At 41.0% G+C, this 19,037-nt stretch overlaps 1 protein-coding gene across 3 annotated transcripts in view; it reads left to right on the top strand.

Annotated features, from left to right (window-relative positions):
• Positions 1–17,367, top strand: part of LOC122542503 (frizzled-3) — a 107,832-nt gene extending 90,465 nt beyond the window's left edge. For all 3 annotated transcript variants that reach the window (XM_043680324.2, XM_043680304.2, XM_087978530.1), the window contains 3 exons: positions 9,434–9,582; positions 12,000–12,233; positions 12,496–17,367. In XM_043680324.2, coding sequence (XP_043536259.1) covers positions 9,434–9,582; positions 12,000–12,233; positions 12,496–12,706 — 594 coding nt within the window. In that variant the 3' untranslated portion in view covers positions 12,707–17,367. The remainder of the gene's footprint in view (positions 1–9,433; positions 9,583–11,999; positions 12,234–12,495) is intronic.
• Positions 17,368–19,037: the final 1,670 nt, after the last annotated feature.

The raw sequence follows: 19,037 nt of genomic DNA on the forward strand, positions 1-19,037 counted from the left end.
AGTCACATATAGCTGAAACAGGCTACATGTGATAGATTTCCTTCCCTGAGGGAATTAGTGAACCACGTGGGTGTTTTGACAATCTGATAGATTCATAGACATCTCTCTGAACTTATAATTTATTCCAGATTCTCTTTATTAATTATTTGAATTTAAATGTTGTCAATTGCCATAGTGAGATTTGAACTTGTGCTGCCAGAGATTTAGTCCAAGTTTCTGACTTACTGGTCCAGTAGTGTTAATCCTATTTTACTATTTCCATAAAATTACTTAATTACTCTTGAGATAGCAGCATTTTGGCTTGTATCACAATTTTATGTTTAAAACAGGGAGCCAGTCCCTATAAGCGCAGGAGGCTCTATTTCTAAATTGACATACACAATATACGCAGCAAGCTCCCTTCACTGATGCTACACATCTGAGAACTGACCAGGGGGTGGTGGCTTTAGAGTTGTTTGTATGTGTAAATAGTAATGTTATTTTTATAATCGAATATCAGCATTGCTTAGATTTATCAATATTTATAAATCATCATGCCTATATTAGAAGAAAATAGCATTCATGCTGAATAACTATTTTGTATCAGGATGTGAAGGAAGAGATCAGTATGCCAGATGTTCTAAGGAAACTAATAATAAAAAATCAGGGACAGAGATTCAGCAAAATTAACAGAACCAGAATAATAGTAATTAAAAAAACAAAAGCATTAAAAAGTGATGTTTTCAGGGCCAGATGGTTTCCATCTTGTTGGAGTCTATAGGAAAATTATCATTGGAGATGAATTTGGACCTTCTTGCCCATAGAAAGGAACACTACCACTGTGCCATAGGACGATCTTACATCTAAGGGTGTAATAATGCAATACCTTGTAAGTTTTCAGCTGAACAGGTAAAGCCAGCATGTGTTTAGTTGTGCATTGGATTTTTCAGCCAGCTCAGAACCATTAAATTGGAAGCATTTGTTATAACTGTTTTCTGTGATACATTAGGAGGTCTTAAAGAAGATGGTGCTGGATGTACTGCAACTGATGTTGATCCTGACAGCGTAAACTGGTTCAAGTCTGGAATTTCCCCCCAGCTGCATAGTCCACAAATACCAACTATTGTCCCAAAGGCGAAATACCTAATTGGATTAAAAGTTCAAATGAATCTGAACCTCAACAGGAGTCATTATCAGAACTAAAAGCTGAAAATTAAGAGGAGATAAATGTGCCCAGACTTGCAATATACAAGAAGCATAAATAATTCAAAATTGCTGGTAAATGTCCCTGACATCCTGGGTCATTCTCTCCAACACATCTGTCAGACTGTCCAACATCTTATTGCCCTTAGGCAGCTGTCATGTTATGCATCAGATTCAAGACCACATTACAATTTGGGAAGCATGAAAGATTACCATCGAACGAACAACAGGGGAGCTGATTTTGTCAGTTTTATTCCTAAATCCTGTTGAAGCTTGCCTTTTTTAAGCCTGTTTCATGATTGTAGGTGTTTAATAAAAGATTTGAGAATATCATTGAATGGGAGTGCATGATCCATTTTAAAACGGGGTGATCATTGAGTGTTTCTATCTCAAATTGAAACCATAAAAAATTACTGCATACATGATTTATTGATTGGGGCTGTCACTTTTTACTCCAACAGGATTTTAATTGCAAAACTGCAATTGATTACAGAAAGGCTCTACATTTTAAGCCAGAACCCATGACTTCTATAGAGGTGGTGCCACTGAGATATCAGGATGGGATATTACATGAATTGAAAGTTGTCATACAATGCAGTTTGGAATTGAAATCTCAAATTGCAGACAAACTTAACCAATACCATGAACTGATTCTTGCCAATCCAGGATAGAGACTGAGTCCTTGCTGCAAATTTGAAGTGTTACTCGAGAGCAAAATGTACTGGGAAATGGAGAGGTGGTGGGAATCTGTAAAAGCCTGACTCCACCCCCTCATTAGTTATAGATTGTGCCTTCAATGAGAGAAATTAACACAATGATTTGTCTGTTAAATCACACAGCTTGAATTGTGCACCTTACATTTAACTCACTGATGATTTCAAGACTCAAATGAAGGATAGATTAATCCAATTCTAGTCTTGGAGTATGTATACAAAATTGGGTTGCAGCAAAAAAGGCTAACTGGTTCATCAAGTCTTCCCTCTGCCATGGTGGCTGTGCATAATCATTCCTATCTACCTTCCCTTCATTTACAGTATCTCCTCTATCGTTCATGTTATGTGATAAAGGCAACAATGAGAGAGTTTTGAAGGGATAGGGTAAAGTTAATAAGGGGAAATTGAAAGTGTGGAGTAAAGGCAGCACCTTTGGTTGAGTAGGTAGATGATTGAAGGGTGGTCTGAAGGCAACAGTGGGATTTAGTATTATTGTGAAACTAGGACGTTATCAAATGCCTCACAGAAGTTCATAAATGGCTTAGTGGTACTGCTAGACTATTAATCCAGAGACCCAGTTAATATCCTGGGGATCAGAGCACAAGAGGATTCGCAGTAGGTTAAAATCTTCTAGGAGAAAGTGAGGACTGCAGATGCTGGGGATCAGAGCCAGCTCTGATCTCCAGCACCTGCAGTCCTCACTTTCTCCTGGAAGATAATATCCTGGGGACCCAGGTTCAGGTTTCCAAAGCACTTCCCCATTTAGGAAATAGTCAATGACTCTTCTTCCAATAAAAATGCATTGTCTCACAACTTCTCATATTGCATTCCATCTGACACTTTCTTGCATGCTCTCCTTGCCTGTCAGGACTTCTACAGGCTCCCCCCTCCACCTATCTTTGTATCATCTGAAAACGTGGCAACAATGCCTCAATTCCTTCGTCCATGTAAGGTATAACATTAAAAATTCTGGTTTGCAACACTGAACCCTGCAGAACTCTATTGGTCACTGGCTGCCATTTTGAAAAAAACCTTTTATTCCTACTCTCTGGCTCCTGCCAATCAGCCAATCCTCTGTCCATGCTTCAAAAACCTGGAGCATAAAGGCACTTGGAAGTTGCAAGTTCAGGATTCCTTAAGGTTAATGTGCAAATTCAGTTGACAGTTAGGAAGGGAACTGGAATGTTACCATTCATTCCAAGAGGGCTAGAATACAAGAACAGAGATGTACTGCTGAGGCTGTATAAAGCCCCATTTGAAATATTGAGAGCAGATTTGAGTCCCTTACCTAAGGAAGGATGTGCTGAATTTGAAGGGAGTCCGAAGGAGTTTTACAAGAATGACCCCAGGGTTAGTGCTTTTCATATGACGAGTGGTTGAGGACTCTAGGTCTGTACTCGATGGAGTTTCGAAGGATGAGGGTGGATCTGATTGAAACTTGCGGAATGCTGAGAGGCCTAAATAGAGTGCATGTGGAGAAGATGTGTCCTAGTAGGATAGATTGGGACCCGAGCGCACCACCTCAGAGTGAAGGGTCAAGACTTTAGAATTGAGATGAGGACTATTTTCAGCCAGTGGGTGGTGAATCTGTGGAACTCATTGCTGCAGAAGGCTGAGGAGGCCATGTCCCTGAGTATATTTAAGACAGAGAGGCTCTTGATTAATACGGGGATCGATTTTACATGGAAAAGGCAGAAGACTGGGACTGAGAAACATATCAGCCATAATCAAATAATGGAACAGACTCTGGGCCAACGGCCTAATTCTGCTCCTACATCTTATAGATTTAAGGACTGCTTCTTCCCTATGATCTTTTGAAAGCATTAATTATAGATTTAGATTTGAACTTGATGGAATCATTCTTAAGGGCACATTATCCTCATGCTGCTTGTTTCAATTTATATTCCTTTCTCCACATCTGTGATGGGGTTAAAGTTTTCTTAAAACATGAGATTAAGATATGAGAGTTTAACCATTGCTCCTTGGCATGCAATGGTGTTACTAGCACTGAATTTCCCCCCTATTAACTTCCTGGGGGTTACCATTACCCAGAAACTGACTGGATTAAATACAGTGACTAGCTAAATACAGTGGCAACAAAAGCAGGTCAGAGGCGAGGAATCCTGCAGCTAGTAAGTTGCCTTCTGATTTCCTAAAACTTGTCTGCCATCTACAAAGCACAAGTCAGGAGTGTGAAGGAATACTCTCCACTGGCCTGGTTGAGTGCAGGTCCAAAACACTCAAGAAACTTGACACCATCCAGGACAATGCAGTCCACTTGATTGGCACCACATCCAAAAACATTCACTCCCTTAATGGCTGATGCTCAGTAGCAGCGATGTGTACCATCTACAAGATGCACTGCAGAAACTCACCAAGGCTTCTGAAAGGACAACCATTTAGAAGAACAAGGGCAGCAGAAACATGGGAACAGCACCACCTGAAAGTTCCCCGTAAAGGACTCCAACAACTGGAGAGCTCTAACACCCCATCGATTGTGCTGCTTTGATGTCAAGAGCATCACTTCAATCTCACCTCTGGAATTCTGTTCTTTTGTCCATATTTGGACCAAGACTACAGTAGGGCCTCAGTTGAATGACTCCGACAGAACCTAAACAAAGCACTAGGAATTGGACTATTGTTAAGTAGGTATTACTTGCTAGCACAGTCACCTTCCATCACTTTGCAAATGATTGAGGTCAGGCTGGGGAATAAATAGCCAGATTGGGTTTGTTCTTTTTGTTGATAAGAGATTCCTTGGCAAATTTTCATATTTTGTGTAGGTTCAAGTGTTGGGTCTAACTGGAGCTCACGTCATGTCTGAGGGTAAAACTAGTTCTGGAGCACATGTCTTGAGTCTTTCAACAAGAGACCAATATAGACCAGTTGAGTGAGAGGGCGAACATTTGGCAGATGGAATGTAATTGGAAAAATGTGAGGTTATGCATGTTGCTCAAAAAACCTCCAAGTAAAGGGTTGCTCATTTAAGATGCAGAAAGAATGTTTTCTAAGGTAATGAATCTGTAGAATTCTTTGCTGCAGAAGGTGACCACAGCTAGGTTACCAAGCATATTCAAAGTTGAGATTATTAATCAGGAAATGGAATCAAGGGTTTTAGGAATAAGGCAGGAAAGTGGAGTTGAAGATTAAAAGTGCAGTATTGATCTAATTGAATGGCAGAGCAGACTTGAAAGGCCAAATGGGCTACTTCTGCTTTTGAATCTTGTGGTCTAAAGGTCATTTACTTAGTACTTCTGTTGGAAATTATCATAAATGTTTCAGCTTGTCTTTTATGTTGATGTGCTGGGTTTCCCCAAAGTTGAAGAAAGGGGAGATTTAGTATCTGTCTCCGGCTAGTTTAATTGCCCACTATCATTTCTTGATTATAAGTGGCAGTGCTGAAGATCATTGATCTGTTCCATAGGCTGTGGGTGTACATGACAGTTTAAAGGGTTGGTTTGGAGAGGAATTTGTTAAATGTGTTCAAGAAAATTTTCTTCATCAATATGTACATGTTCCTACTAGAGAAAGAGCAAAACCTGTCCTTTTGGGAAATAAGGCAAGGCAAGTTACTGAAGTGTTAAGTGGGGAAGCACTTTGGGACCAGTGATCACAATTCTATTAGTTTTAAAATAGCTATGGAAAAGGATAGGCCTTGTATAAAAATTAAAGTTCTAAATTAAAGTGAGGTCAATTTTGATGGTATGAGACAGGAACTTTCAAAAGTGAGATAACGAGAGTTCAGAGGCAGTCTGTTCCTGTTAGAGTGAAGGGTAAGGCTGATAGGAATAGGAAACAGTGGAAGAATAGAAATATTGAAACTGTGGTCAAGAATAGGAAGGAGACATATGTCAGGTGTAGATAACTGGAATCAAGTGAATCTCTTGAAGAGTATAAGGGAAGTAGGGGCATTCTTAAGAAGGAAATCAGGAGGACAAAAAGGGGATAGGAGATAGCCTTGGCAAATAAAGTTAAAGATAATCCATAGAGATCCTACAAGTACATTAATAGCAGAAGAACAACTAGAGAGAGAATAGGGCCCTTTAAAGATGAATGAGGTTCTCTATGTGTGGAACCACAAGAGATGGGAGAGATACTGAACAAATATTTTGTGTCAGTATTTACTGTGGAGAAAGATATGAAAGCTAGGGAACTCAGGATATTTAAAGATTGATGTCTTGAAAACAGTCCACATGACAGAAGACCAAGGTTTGTGAAGGTTTGTAGCTCAGGTTGAGGTTTAGGGTGTAGGTTTGCTCGCTGAGCTGTAGGTTTGATATCCAGACGTTTCAGTACCTGGCTAGGTAACATCAGTGGCGACCTCCAAGTGAAGCGATGCTGTTGTCTCCTGCTTTCTATTTATATCTTTCTGCCCGTGTCTGCGTGGGTTTCCTCCGGGTGCTCCGGTTTCCTCCCACAGTCCAAAGATGTGCAGGTCAGGTGAATTGGCCATGCTAAATTGCCCGTAGTGTTAGGTAAGGGGTAAATGTAGGGGTATGGGTGGGTTGCGCTTCGGCAGGTCGGTGTGGACTTGTTGGGCCGAAGGGCCTGTTTCCACACTGTAAGTAATCTAATCTAATCTGTAAGTAATCTAATCAAACCTACACCCTAGATGACAGAAGAGGAAATGCTGAAGGTCTTAAAAAAACATAATGTTGGATAAATCTCTGGGACCTAATCAAGCATATCCTAGGACACCATGGGAACCTAGGGAAGAATTTGCAGGCACCTAGCAGAGACTTTTCTATCATCTACAGCCACAGGTGAGGTGCCAAAAGACTGGGGGTGGGGTGCTAATGTTGCATCTTTAGTTAAGAAAGGCTGCAAGGAGAAGCTTGGGAACTATAGAGCAGTGAGTCTGATATCAGTGGGTAAGTCGTTGGAGGGGATTTTGAGAGATAGGATTTACATGTATTTGGAGAGGCAAGAACTGATTAGGGATAGTCAGCATGGTTTTAAGCGTGGAAAATCATGTCTCTCAAACTTGATTGAGGTTTTTGAAGGTAAGAGTGAGGGCAGAGCGGTCGATGATGTCTGCGTCCACCTTAGTAAAACCTTTGACAATTTCCATATGGTAGACTGGTTAGTAAAATTAGATCACTTGAAATTCAGGGAGAGCTTGTTAATTGAATACAAAATTGGCTTGATGTTAGGAGGCAGAGAGCAGTAGTAGAAGGTTTCAATTTTGGATTGGCAGCCTGTGACCAGCAAATTTCCACAAGGATCGGTGCTGGGTCTACTGTTGTCATTTATATAAACGATTTTAATGAGAATTTAGGATGCATGGTTAGTACATTTGCGAATGACACCAAAATTAGTGGTATAGTTAATATTGAAGAAGGTTATCTAAGATTACAAAGGGATCTTGATTAATTGAACTAATGGGCCAAGGAATGGCAAATGGAGTTTAAGTTGGATGAATGAGAGGTGTTGCATTTTGCTAAGGTAAACAAGAGTAGGACATATGCAATTAATGATAGGTCCCTGGGTGAGTGTTGTCAAACGGAGAGACCTAGGGTTTCCGGAAAGTGTTACAGGTACTAAGGTTGTGAAGAAAACAGGAGCAAACTAATGCAGATGCTGGAATCTATACTGAAAACAAAAAATGCTGGAGATCACAGCGGGTCAGGTTGCATCCATGGAGAAAAAGCAAGCTAATGGTTTGAGTCTAGGTGACTCTTCATTAGAGCTCTGAAATATTACTTACTGTCTCTCCATGGATCCTGCTTGAACAGCTGTGATCTTCAACATTTTTTGTTTTCAGTGGTGAAGAAGGTGTTTGGCACACTTGCCTTCATTGCTGAAACCATTGAGTCTAAGAGTTGGGACATCATGTTGCTATTGTACAGGATCTTGGTGAGACCACATTTGGAGTGCTATAGGCAGAATATTATTAAATTGGAGAGAGTGCAGGAAAAATTTACAAGGATTTTACCTTGTCTGGAGGGTTTGTGTTTAAGAGGCTGGATAGGCTGGGGCTTACCTCACTAGATTGTAGGAGGTTGAGGGGTGACCTTATTGAGGATTATAAAATCATGAGAGGTGTAGGTAAGGTGAATAGCAAAGTTCTTTTCCCTAAGTTGGGGAGTTCAAAACTGGAGGGTATTGTCTAAAGTGACAGGAAAGATTTAAAAGGGACCTGACAGGCAACCTTTTCACACCGAGGATAGTTCATATGTGGAATGAACTGCCAGGGGAAGTTGTGGATGCAGGTATAGTTAAAACATTTAATGCTATGATTTTATTATAGACAGGATAACAAAGCAGGACCTAAATATTCTTCAATTAGAGTGGGACCCGAACCCCATGTTATTGGCATATTATACTGCACCCACAGTTGAGCTAACTGATGAAGCAATATACCTACCACCCTTGCCTTTTATGATATTGGAAAGTGTGAATATAGGACTTGGTCATCCCAAGGACTATGTATTGGTCAGTCTTGTCTGTATTATCATGGATTCATCCACAACAGGCAAATCAGCACCTACTACACACTCAGTCTGGCAACTGTGCCCTACATGACTCTGTCAACTTGTTCAGTATTTTAAGCCATTCTTGGTGATGGACCAGGAAATTTGCCACCCATAGCATATTCTGGTTCTTGCTATCCTCTGTGCTTTTTTCAAATGGTTTCCAACGTAGAGCAAGAGCAGTAAGTAGTAATCATAGGCCTTTTCCTTTCCCATTTTGACCTGATACCATGTGACTGTTGAGAGTCCATTTTCAGGACTTTTGGGACCACTCCATCCTGACTACAAGCCATACATTCACATCTCTGGAGTTTTATCCAGATGAGACATAATGTACCCAGGAATGGTGATGGAACAATCCAGGACATTGGTTTCGTGATATGATTTGGTATTTTGTTGCATCTAATTTGTGTGAATATTCTTTAGACGCACCATGTGGTAACTGATGATAATGAGTTTCCTTTCAGTAATTATATGCGCAAAGTAACCACTGCCATTGACTGCTAGAAGATAAACCTGAAACCAGACTCCCTGAGGTTCTCTGGGGACAAATTAGAGTTATTTTATAATCCTGACATGTTAAGTTATTAAAGACTATTTTGAAAGATTATTAATTTTCCTCATTTCCTGTATCAAGTGAATTTGGTTAATTAATAAATGTAATTAATATAAATCAATCTTCATTTTGTAGGGAAAGATTGTACTTTGCTTTTCACCAATTTTAACAAAAACGTTTATAAACCTTTTTACTTGAGTATATTTGATGAAATCAGTAAATACAAGACATTGCACCCTATATTTAAAGGGTACATGCACTGTGGGTAGGGTAGGATGGGTATAATGCAGCAAAGTTCAGAGGCTATAATGTGACACAGTGCAGTAGGCTGGAGAATGATAATGTGCTGGCCATCAGGATCCATCAAAAGAAAGTAAACTAATCATTGAGGTGTGGGCCTTGATTAGAATGAAAAGAGTTGAGTTGGTTTTAACATGCCATAATATTACCATTACTGCTATTCTCAATTTAACAATGAATGGAAATATATTATCTTTATCTCTCATTAGGTTACCCAGGTGAGCCACCCTGATCTTATTCTCTTCCTTATGAAATATCTGATGGCGCTGGTTGTTGGAATTCCTTCTGTATTCTGGGTTGGCAGTAAGAAGACCTGCTTTGAATGGGCCAGCTTCTTCCATGGACACAAGAAGAAAGAGTGAGTGCACCTGGGGCTCATGTCCTGGCATTCCTAATGCTGCCGTTTTTTCCCACTGCCTGCCCTGTCTGGTATCTTTAGGTGGAGGAAGGGTATGAATGGGAGATTTTATGTCCTGCTAGAGGGGAGATAGCAGCACCTCCAACAATGCAGTGGTTACTCAGTACTGCAATCAACAAAAAAATGTCAATCTTTCTGACTGCTCCAGTGTTTACAGTGTATTAAAATCTGAGACCAATAGCTTAAAAGGATATCTGAATATCTAGGGGCACGGGAAGGCTCACACAACAAAATTTCAAGTTTTAGCACTGTTTTTTACAATAACAACAAAACTAAAAACATTGACCAACTTTTTTTTTAATGGAAATGTTTACTTTATACCACTTGTAATCAAAATCTCTAGCACATATCTATTTTACTCTGTCCTTTCAGTGAACACTTTATTCTACAGAGACTAATCCAAGGCTATTTCTAATTTTGGATAGCATATTTCCTTTTTCCTTACCCAGATGGATAATACCTTATCCTTGAGTTCATTTTCACAGTGAGGGTTACCTTGGTGATACCTTCCTTTCCAAAGCTAAGTGAACCTGCCTCATTTAAAACCTCACAAATATGTTTCTTCAATCTGGGAATGAATTCCTTGCTGAGTAATCAGACAGTGTGTTTTCTGTTTCAGGCACAGAATTAGCTGTCTTTTTCTATCTCAATTGTTACCTTTATATATTAGATTCCCTACAGTATGGAAACAGGCCCTTTGGCCCAACAAATCCACACCGACCCTCTGAAGAGCAACCAACCTAGACCCATTCCGCTACTCTATATTTACCTCTAATTAATGCACCTAACACTATGGGCAATTTAGCATGACCAATTCACCTAACCTGCACATCTTTGGATTATGGGAGGAAACCGGAGCACTTGGAGGAAACACACGCAGACATTGGGAGAACGTGCAAACTCCACACAGTCACCCAAGGCAGGAATCAAATCCAGTCCCTGGCACTGTGAGGCAGCAGTGCTAACCACTGAGCAACCGTATTCTTGCAAACTGATCTGTCTGAGAGATTCAGGAATGTCTTAAGAAACCTGCAACCTGATGTGACTGAAGTATTCTATATACTTTTCCTTCCTAAAGCATAACCCCAGTGTAAATTATTGCAGACTTCCAATGTCTGATCTATATTGGAATTAAATAGACAGTTCAAAGTATAACTTGCCACAAAATGTAAAGTTATTAAAACCTCCATGTGAGACTTGGAGACCAAATGTCTACACAGTCATCGCAAGTGCTTTTGCCATCATTTACAGGTCTGTAAATCTTGTACCTTCTTCCCAGTGGAAAATTATTGGACCCCATAAGCCTTTATGTCGCTGAAACTTATGGTCAAGAGGAATTCACAACAGGTGGCATTCCCCATTTCATTCCTCCATTTTACCCTAAATTAAAGAGAGAACCTCAAAACAGAATAAACTTTATATTTGTAACATGTGGACTGTTAACTGAAGGCCTTCTGACCTTTACTGACTGATCCACAGCTGTTACAGGAAGTATATAGCAACTCCATTGACCTGTTGAACAAAACTAATCATTTGGGGTTTGACTCACCTCAAAACCTCCAGCATTTTCTGTACTTGTGCCTGGAGAACCATTGTTTGTTTCTGTCTGTACTGATGAATGAACAAGTGAAATTTTGTAAATTTTAATTCATCTCCTGGAAGGTCAATCAGTCCAATGAGTCAGTGTTCCTAATACAACTGCCAGCACTAACCTCTCTTTGGAGGTTTGGGTGAATTTTACAGGTCGAATGACCTGCTTTCACGCTATAGAGATTCTATGAAGTTCAGTAGGTATTGCTTGCTTGAAAGAGATGTGTGGAACTTACTACACTTTGTACAGAAAATGTCTGCACTTCTGTATTGAGAAGTGAGTTCCTTCCCGTGGGATGTATTGGAAGGAGGGCATTCTGCCGCTGAGCATGTACCATGGCTGATGTGCATCTTAACTCCATTTACCTCCCTTTACCTCTTAATATCTTGCCTACCAAAAGTCTGTCAATCTTGAACATTCTAATTGTAACCCAAGGTGCATGGCTTATTTTTGGTGAAAATTCAAGGTTTTCATGACTGTTTTCGTGGGGAATTAAATGCTTCATAATTGACAGTTTTGACTGACATGGCTGTAGTTTCAAGTTGAGGCTCCCTCGTTCTGATAAATTTGCACTGCACCCTTTTTGTGGCTAAAACACATATGTTTTGACAGATTTAAAAACCAGAGTTGGAATCAGAAACTAATCATTAGTAAAGGTTAATTTTAAAGGTGGGAGATAACTGAAACCTAATAGTTGGCCTGAGAATTATGTGTACTTTAACTGGATTCTATACTTGACCCAGATCTCCTGCATTTCTCTTTTCAGTTCTGTAAATGAGAGCCGCCAAGTACTGCAGGAACCCGAGTTTGCGCAGTCATTGTTGAGAGACCCCAACACCCCAATCATCCGCAAATCCCGAGGTACCTCTACGCAAGGAACCTCTACTCATGCCTCTTCACAGCAGCTTGCCATTATGGATGACCAAAGGAGCAAGGCCGATAGTGTCCACAGTAAACTCAGCAGTTACCATGGCAGCCTGCACAGATCAAGAGATGGCAGGTGAGTGGAGCCAGTTAGAAATCCCAATCTTCATTAGCAGTCAATGGACTCCAGTAGTCCACACTAGATTCCAGTCTCCACCATCAGTGCTCAAACAGAAGACTGTCACTGAACACTGTTTTATGGTGCTTTCAAATATCCATCAACTTTGCTGTTCTGAAGGCCCCTGACCCCTTTAGCCCACAGTCTTTTATAAACTCTTGCACAAACCTGCTATCTATGTGATGGTTAATTGGAACTTCTGTCATTGTTCTTTTGCCAGATATACACCATGCAGCTTCAGAGGTTTGGATGAGCGGTTGGTGCATGGTAGTCTGCCGAGGCTCAATGACCAATCCCGGCAAAGCAGCCAACACCGCCTGAATGATCAGTCCCGGCAAAGCAGCATTAGGGACCTGACAAACCCAGCAACTCATATTACGCACGGTACCAGCATGAACCGGGTCATTGAGGAAGACTGCACAAGTGCCTAAACATAACCTCCTTTCCAAGGCAAAATGAAGGAGGCAAAGGGAAGATGGGTAAAGCTGTTTACAAAGCATTTACAAGACAGAATTTGTTTAGTGGCAGTTGTTACAATAGGTCAATGGCAGATAAATAGATAAAGGTCTTGTAAATTGCAGCTTCATCTATTGTCACTAATGTTGGGAAGGAGGTTTAAATAGTTACTGACATAAACATGATGATCTCCTCTTTGGAACAACAAAAGTTTAGATGTATTTCAACTGTCACAATCAATGTAAAGGCGAGAAAGAAGGAAGTTTTCAAGGTGGCATCTCATTCCTAACAGAGAGCTGCTCGTTCTGGCTATTCTGTAAAACTGGGCGGGTAGGAAGCTTAGATTCATCTTCAAGGACAATATGATATGATTCATAATGTAAAAAAAAACTTTTTATATCTTTGCTGAGACATCTTTAAATGAACACGTACATTTCTTATGCAAAATTTGACATCATGAAGACACCATTCTCATGTCTGGTCAAAAGGATCATTGGAACTATTTTTATTAACTTTATGGCAGAGATGGTAAGAACATTAATACAAAAACCTGTCAGTTTTCAGAACTCCCATCTCCATGAGATTAAATTCTATTATTAGAAACTGGATGCATGGTATGAAAGAAACAATGAAACGATGTGATTAAAGTGTAGATATATGTTGCATTTACTTGAAATGAGATAGCTTTTGTAAAGGGGCTAATGCAAAATTTTTGTTCAGTCTTTAGTTGTGTCAGGACATTGCAATGCTACCTCACAATGCTCCTTCTAATATTTGACAGGATAGGAAACAGATGAGGCAGTTTTGCCAAATAACCAGTTACTACACAGGGGCAGGGATAATGGATAGAGAAATGGAATTGTGACCTAAAATGCATATTTGGCATGAACATCAAATGCTGGCCTTGTCAGTGATGCTCACGTGCCATGAAAGAATTTTTAAAAACACGGAACTTGTTAAGGTGGGATGCAATATACATCCAAGTTATTGTTATACCTTGTGATGGGGAAGCTTAACGATCTAGAATAGTATTGTTTCAACGCCTCTCCCAACACATGCCAATGCCCAGCTCAAAGATAAAAATAATGTGGACAAATGAATAATACTGCTGACAGAAAGTATTCCACCTGATAAAGCACTCAAGTTTCATTCCATGCTTTGGGAAGAAGATCTAGGCCTACATTGTTTTATGAGTTAAGAAGTGTTAATACTCGAAATGTTGACTTCTTCACCTCTTGATACTACCTGGTTTGCTGTGTTCTTCCAGACCCTTGTTTGTATAATTTGGATTCCAGCATCTGCAGTTTTTTTGTCTCTAACCAGGTTTATACCATTGTGAAGTCTCTTCAAAGGATGCCCACTTTGAAGAGATTCTCTGCCTCCATCAGATGTGAACTCAGTGAGTCCCTTTCTCACTGCCTCACTGCTGTTTCCTCTTCAGCTCTTCAACCACACTGTGAAACAACCCACTACTACAGCCACATGACCTACCACAGCAACCATTTCATCCCTCAAGGCCAACAGGTACATTTTAAACCCTCAATAATTGGACCTACTTTAAATGCCTTCATAAACAATTCTCTCTCTGGATCCTCCACTCAACCTTCTCTGCAATGCACCAGCACCTGCATTCCTTCTCCTCGTTTCACACAACCCCACCCCTCCAAAGTCTCTCTTTCCTAAACTTGTGGAGGACCTCTACTCTTTGACACAGAAACACATGCTCAACAAAGGGTTTTTCTGTTTAATCTTGGACATTAAAAATTGTAAGTTCACAAGAGTCTCCTCTACTCACCTCCAGTTAGAGAAATCACTTACCATTCAAAAGCCATGCCCTGTTTCTGACCACTTCCTGCCCCCCATGCTGGCGCTGCCACTACGCACATGCAGACCTCATCCAGCACCAGGCCTCTCCAGTGTAACGCCACTTCTGGTTCCAGTTCCAGTCCAGCACCCAGGCCTCTGTATCCATTGCATGGACCCAACCGTCCGTTCTCTACTCTGTACAATTCCTCAAACGCTGCCTTGGATTCCGCCAACAAAAGGACTGGTACCTGTCTCAGCTTCCCTAAAACATGCACCTCCACTCTGGATTCTTCCTCCCCCCCCCACCCCAACTCTCCCATCAGCATATGGACACTGATCACCCAGGGTCACTCCTGGGTCCTCCTGCCCACCTGCAGCTAGCCAACACACCTCTCTTTCCTCATCTAACCACCCTGACATACTCCCTGCCCTTCCACCTCTCCTCCCTACTTCATCTTCCCCACACCCCTCCGCACATCCAGTCCTCCATCCCACCACCCTCCCACTTTCCTTTCCCTCCAACGACTGTTCCCACATCTCCCACCACCACACCGCGTTCAACCCTCACCTAACATATGCTATTACCCTTCCAACACTCTCCTTTAGCCACTTCGAGAACTCTCCAAAACACCATACTTGAGCCATGCTACATAGACACCATACCCCCCGACCTCAAACTGTCTGAGACCGAACAGTCTGTCCTCAGTAAAGGGCTCCTCATTTGTGCTCCTCCGCCCCCACCTCAATGAATTAGTCCTCACCTACAATAACTTTTTCTTCAATTCTTCCCACTTTCTGCAAATCCTGGGGGTGGTCATGGGCACTTGCATGGGCTCTGGCTATGCCTGCCTTTTTGGTGATGTTGAACATGCCCTCTTCAGTACGTACATGGGTACTGTTCCCTAACTCTTCCACCATTACATAGATGACTGCATTGGTACTGCATCCTTCACCCAGGCTGAACTGCAGCAGTTCATAGTCTTCGCTAACAACTTCCACCCTGCCCTCAAATTCACTTGGTGTATCTCAGACACTTCCCTCCCTTTTCTTGACCTCTCAGTATCCATTTCTGGCAATAGTTTATGTACTGAAATTTACTATAAACCCACATTCCCATAGCTACCTGGACCAACCTCCTACCATCTTGTATCCTGCAAAAACTCCATCCTGTTTTTCCAATTTCTCCTTCTCCCTTGCATCTGGTTTGATGAGACGTTCCACTCCCAAGAATCCCTGTTGTCCTCCTATTTCAAACAATGCTTTTTTCTCCCCCCCTATCATCCAGACAGCCCTCCACTGCACCTTTTTCGTTCCTTGCTGCACTGCTGTAAACCCCCTACCCCCAACAGCCCTGAAGAAGGGTTAATACCCAAAACGTTCACTTCACCTCCAGATGCTGCCTGGCTTGTTGTGTTCTTCCAGCCTCCTGTTTGTCTGCTGTTTTATGAGTACCAAGAGGTTGCTGCACTTTCAGAGGTACATTAATCCTATATTCTCCCTTAGTTGTACAAAAAATAAAATCCCACAACAATATTCTATAACTAACATCATTAATATTTCTGATCATTGTCATATTAATGTCTGAGAGATCCTGCTCTTACATATTTTGCTATATTTCCTACACTACAACAATGATTACACTTCAATTGGCTGTAAAACATTTGAGGATGTCCTGAGTCTTTGAAAGGTATCAATACAAATTTCAAAACAGTTTGATCAGACTCACTACATTGTATAAACCTGCATGGTCTCATCCCTTTGTGATCTAGGCTGGAATAGTGATGTATTTAGAGAATCACAGAATGCTTACAGCACAGAAAAGCCACTTGCTGTATCATGTCCATGCTGGCTCAGAGTTAGTCAGCAAATCCCACTCCTTGCGCATTTCCCCATAGCCCTGTGTTTCTTCTCAAATAATTATCCAATTCCCGTTTGAAAATCACTATTAATCTGCTTCCACCAACCATCAGGAATACATTCCAGATTCTAGCACTCACATTAAAAGCTTTTCCCCAATGCCTTTCTAGTTCGTTGTTAGTCACCTTAAATGTCCTCTGTTTTTCAATCTTCTACCAACATGAACACTTTTGTATATTAATTCTTCCTGGAATTCTCAGGATTTTGAATAAATCTATGAAATCTTCTGTCAATCTTAAATAAAAGCAATAAACTGCAAATGCTGGAAATCTGAAATAAACACATAAATCAGCAGGTCTGGGAGCATCTGTGGGGAGAGAAACAGTTTGTTTTGAATCTGGTATGACGTCTTCAGAACCAAATGCTACCAGACCTGCTGAGTTTCTCCTGTATTTTCTGCATTTTTTTCTCTCAACCTTGTCCTCAAAAGAGAACAGCCCCAGTTTCACCAGTCTATCTCCGTAACTGGTCTCTCATTCCCAGAGTCATTTTTGTAGGTATTTTCTGTACCCTCTCGAGTCATTTCACATGTTAAAGTTGCTCCTTTTAGAGTTGTATTCTTTGTATTGTTGTTTCTTGTCTTTCCACCAAAACTTGTCATTTCATACATCCACATTAAATTTCACCTGTCATTTACCTACCTATTCCAATACTGTCGTCTATGCTTCTTTATAGTCTGTCATGATCCTCCTCATAGTTCACAATGCTTCAAAATTGATGTGATTTTCATATTTTGAAAATGTGCCACATGTAAATCTAGGTCATGAATCCAGATCAAGAAAAGTTATGGCCTTAACACTAAGCAAAGTGTACCTTCGACCAGGCTAAAACCAATTATTCACTATTAATAGAGTCATAGAGATGTACAGCAGGGAGACTGACCCTTCGGTCCAACCTGTCCATGCCGACCAGGTATCCCAACCCAATCTAGTCCCACCTGCCAGCACCCGGCCCATATCCCTCCAAACCCTTCCTATTCATATACCCTTCCAAATGCCTCTTAAATGTTGCAATTGTACCAACCTCCACCACTTCCTGTGGCAGCTCATTCCATACACGCACAACCCTCTGCGTGAAAAAGTTGCCCCTTAGGTCCCTTTTAAATCTTCCCCCCCTCTCACCCTAAACCTATGCCCTTAGTTCTGGACTCCACCACCCCAGGGGAAAGACCTTGTCTATTTATCCTATCCATGCCCCTCATGATTTTTTAAACCTGTAAAAGGTCACCCCTCAGCCTCCGACGCTCCAGGGAAAACAGCTGTAGCCTACTCAGCCTCTCCCAATAGCTCGAACCCTCCAACCCTGGCCACATTCTTGTAAATCTTTTCTGAACCCTTTCAAGTTTTACAACATCTTTCCGATAGGAGGGAGACCAGAATTGCACACAATATTCCAAAAAATGGCCTAACCAATGTCCCTTGTACAGCCCCAACATGATCTCCCAACTCCTATACTTAGTGTTCTGTCCAATAAAGGAAAGCATACCAAATGCCTTCTTTCATTATCCTATTTACCTGCAACTCCACTTTCAAGGAGCTATGAACCTGCACTCCAAGATCTCTTTGTTCAGCAACATTTCCTAGGACCTCACCATTAGGTGTATAAGTCCTGATCTGATTTGCCTTTCCAAAATGCAGCATATCACATTTGTGTAAATTAAACTCCATCTGCTACTCCTTGGCCCATTGGTTCATCTGATCAAGATCTTGTTGTATTCTGAGGTAACCTCCTTCGTTGTCTACTATACCAGCAATTTTGGTGTCATCTGCAAACTTACGAACTATATCTCCTATGTTCACATCCAAATCACAGAGTTCTGTATCCTGTCACTAAGACAATTTATTTTTCACATCAACATGTTCCTTCTATGGACTTCAACTTTGCTGACATGTATGTTATTTAACATTTGCTCAAACACCTCTTGAAAGTCCATGTAGACCACGTCAACCACATTACCCTCATCAATCATTGTTTTTTTTTGATGAAGTAACAATCGAATTCAACATGACTTGTCCTGAATTAAGGAAAGCTAGCAAATATTCATCTGTCTAAATTCAGATTATTTCTGAAGCTTTCACAACAATAATGTGAAGGGATTTTTTTTCTGCTGCAAGGATCTCAGAGGGCCATGTATGGCAGTGGCTTCTGAAACTGGTAGTCTGATTTGGGAGTGGCATTGGGGCACCAGTGCATGGAACATCCAAGCTGCTACGCAGCCATGCAGCTTGGAGGAAATACATTGGGAATTATCCGTAATTGCTGGGTTTATCCTTGCATACTTTAGGTGCTGCATTTTGGGAAAGTAAATCTTAGCAGGACTTATACACTTAATGGTAAGGTCCTATGGAGTGTTGCTGAACAAAGAGACCTTGAAGTGCAGGTTCATAGCTCCTTGAAAGTGGAGTCGCAGGTAGATAGGATAGTGAAGAAGGCATTTGGTATGCTTTCCTTTCTTGGTCAGAGTATTGAGTACAGGAGTTGGGAGGTCATGTTGCGGCTGTAAGGACATAGGTTAGACCACTGTTGGAATATTGCGTGCAATTCTGGTCTCCTTCCTATCGGAAAGATGTTGTGAAACTTGAA

This window comes from Chiloscyllium plagiosum, unplaced genomic scaffold (assembly GCF_037043375.1).
Source record: "Chiloscyllium plagiosum isolate Xiang-an unplaced genomic scaffold, Cpla_swu_hap1 HiC_scaffold_3, whole genome shotgun sequence".
Lineage (NCBI taxonomy): Eukaryota > Metazoa > Chordata > Chondrichthyes > Orectolobiformes > Hemiscylliidae > Chiloscyllium > Chiloscyllium plagiosum.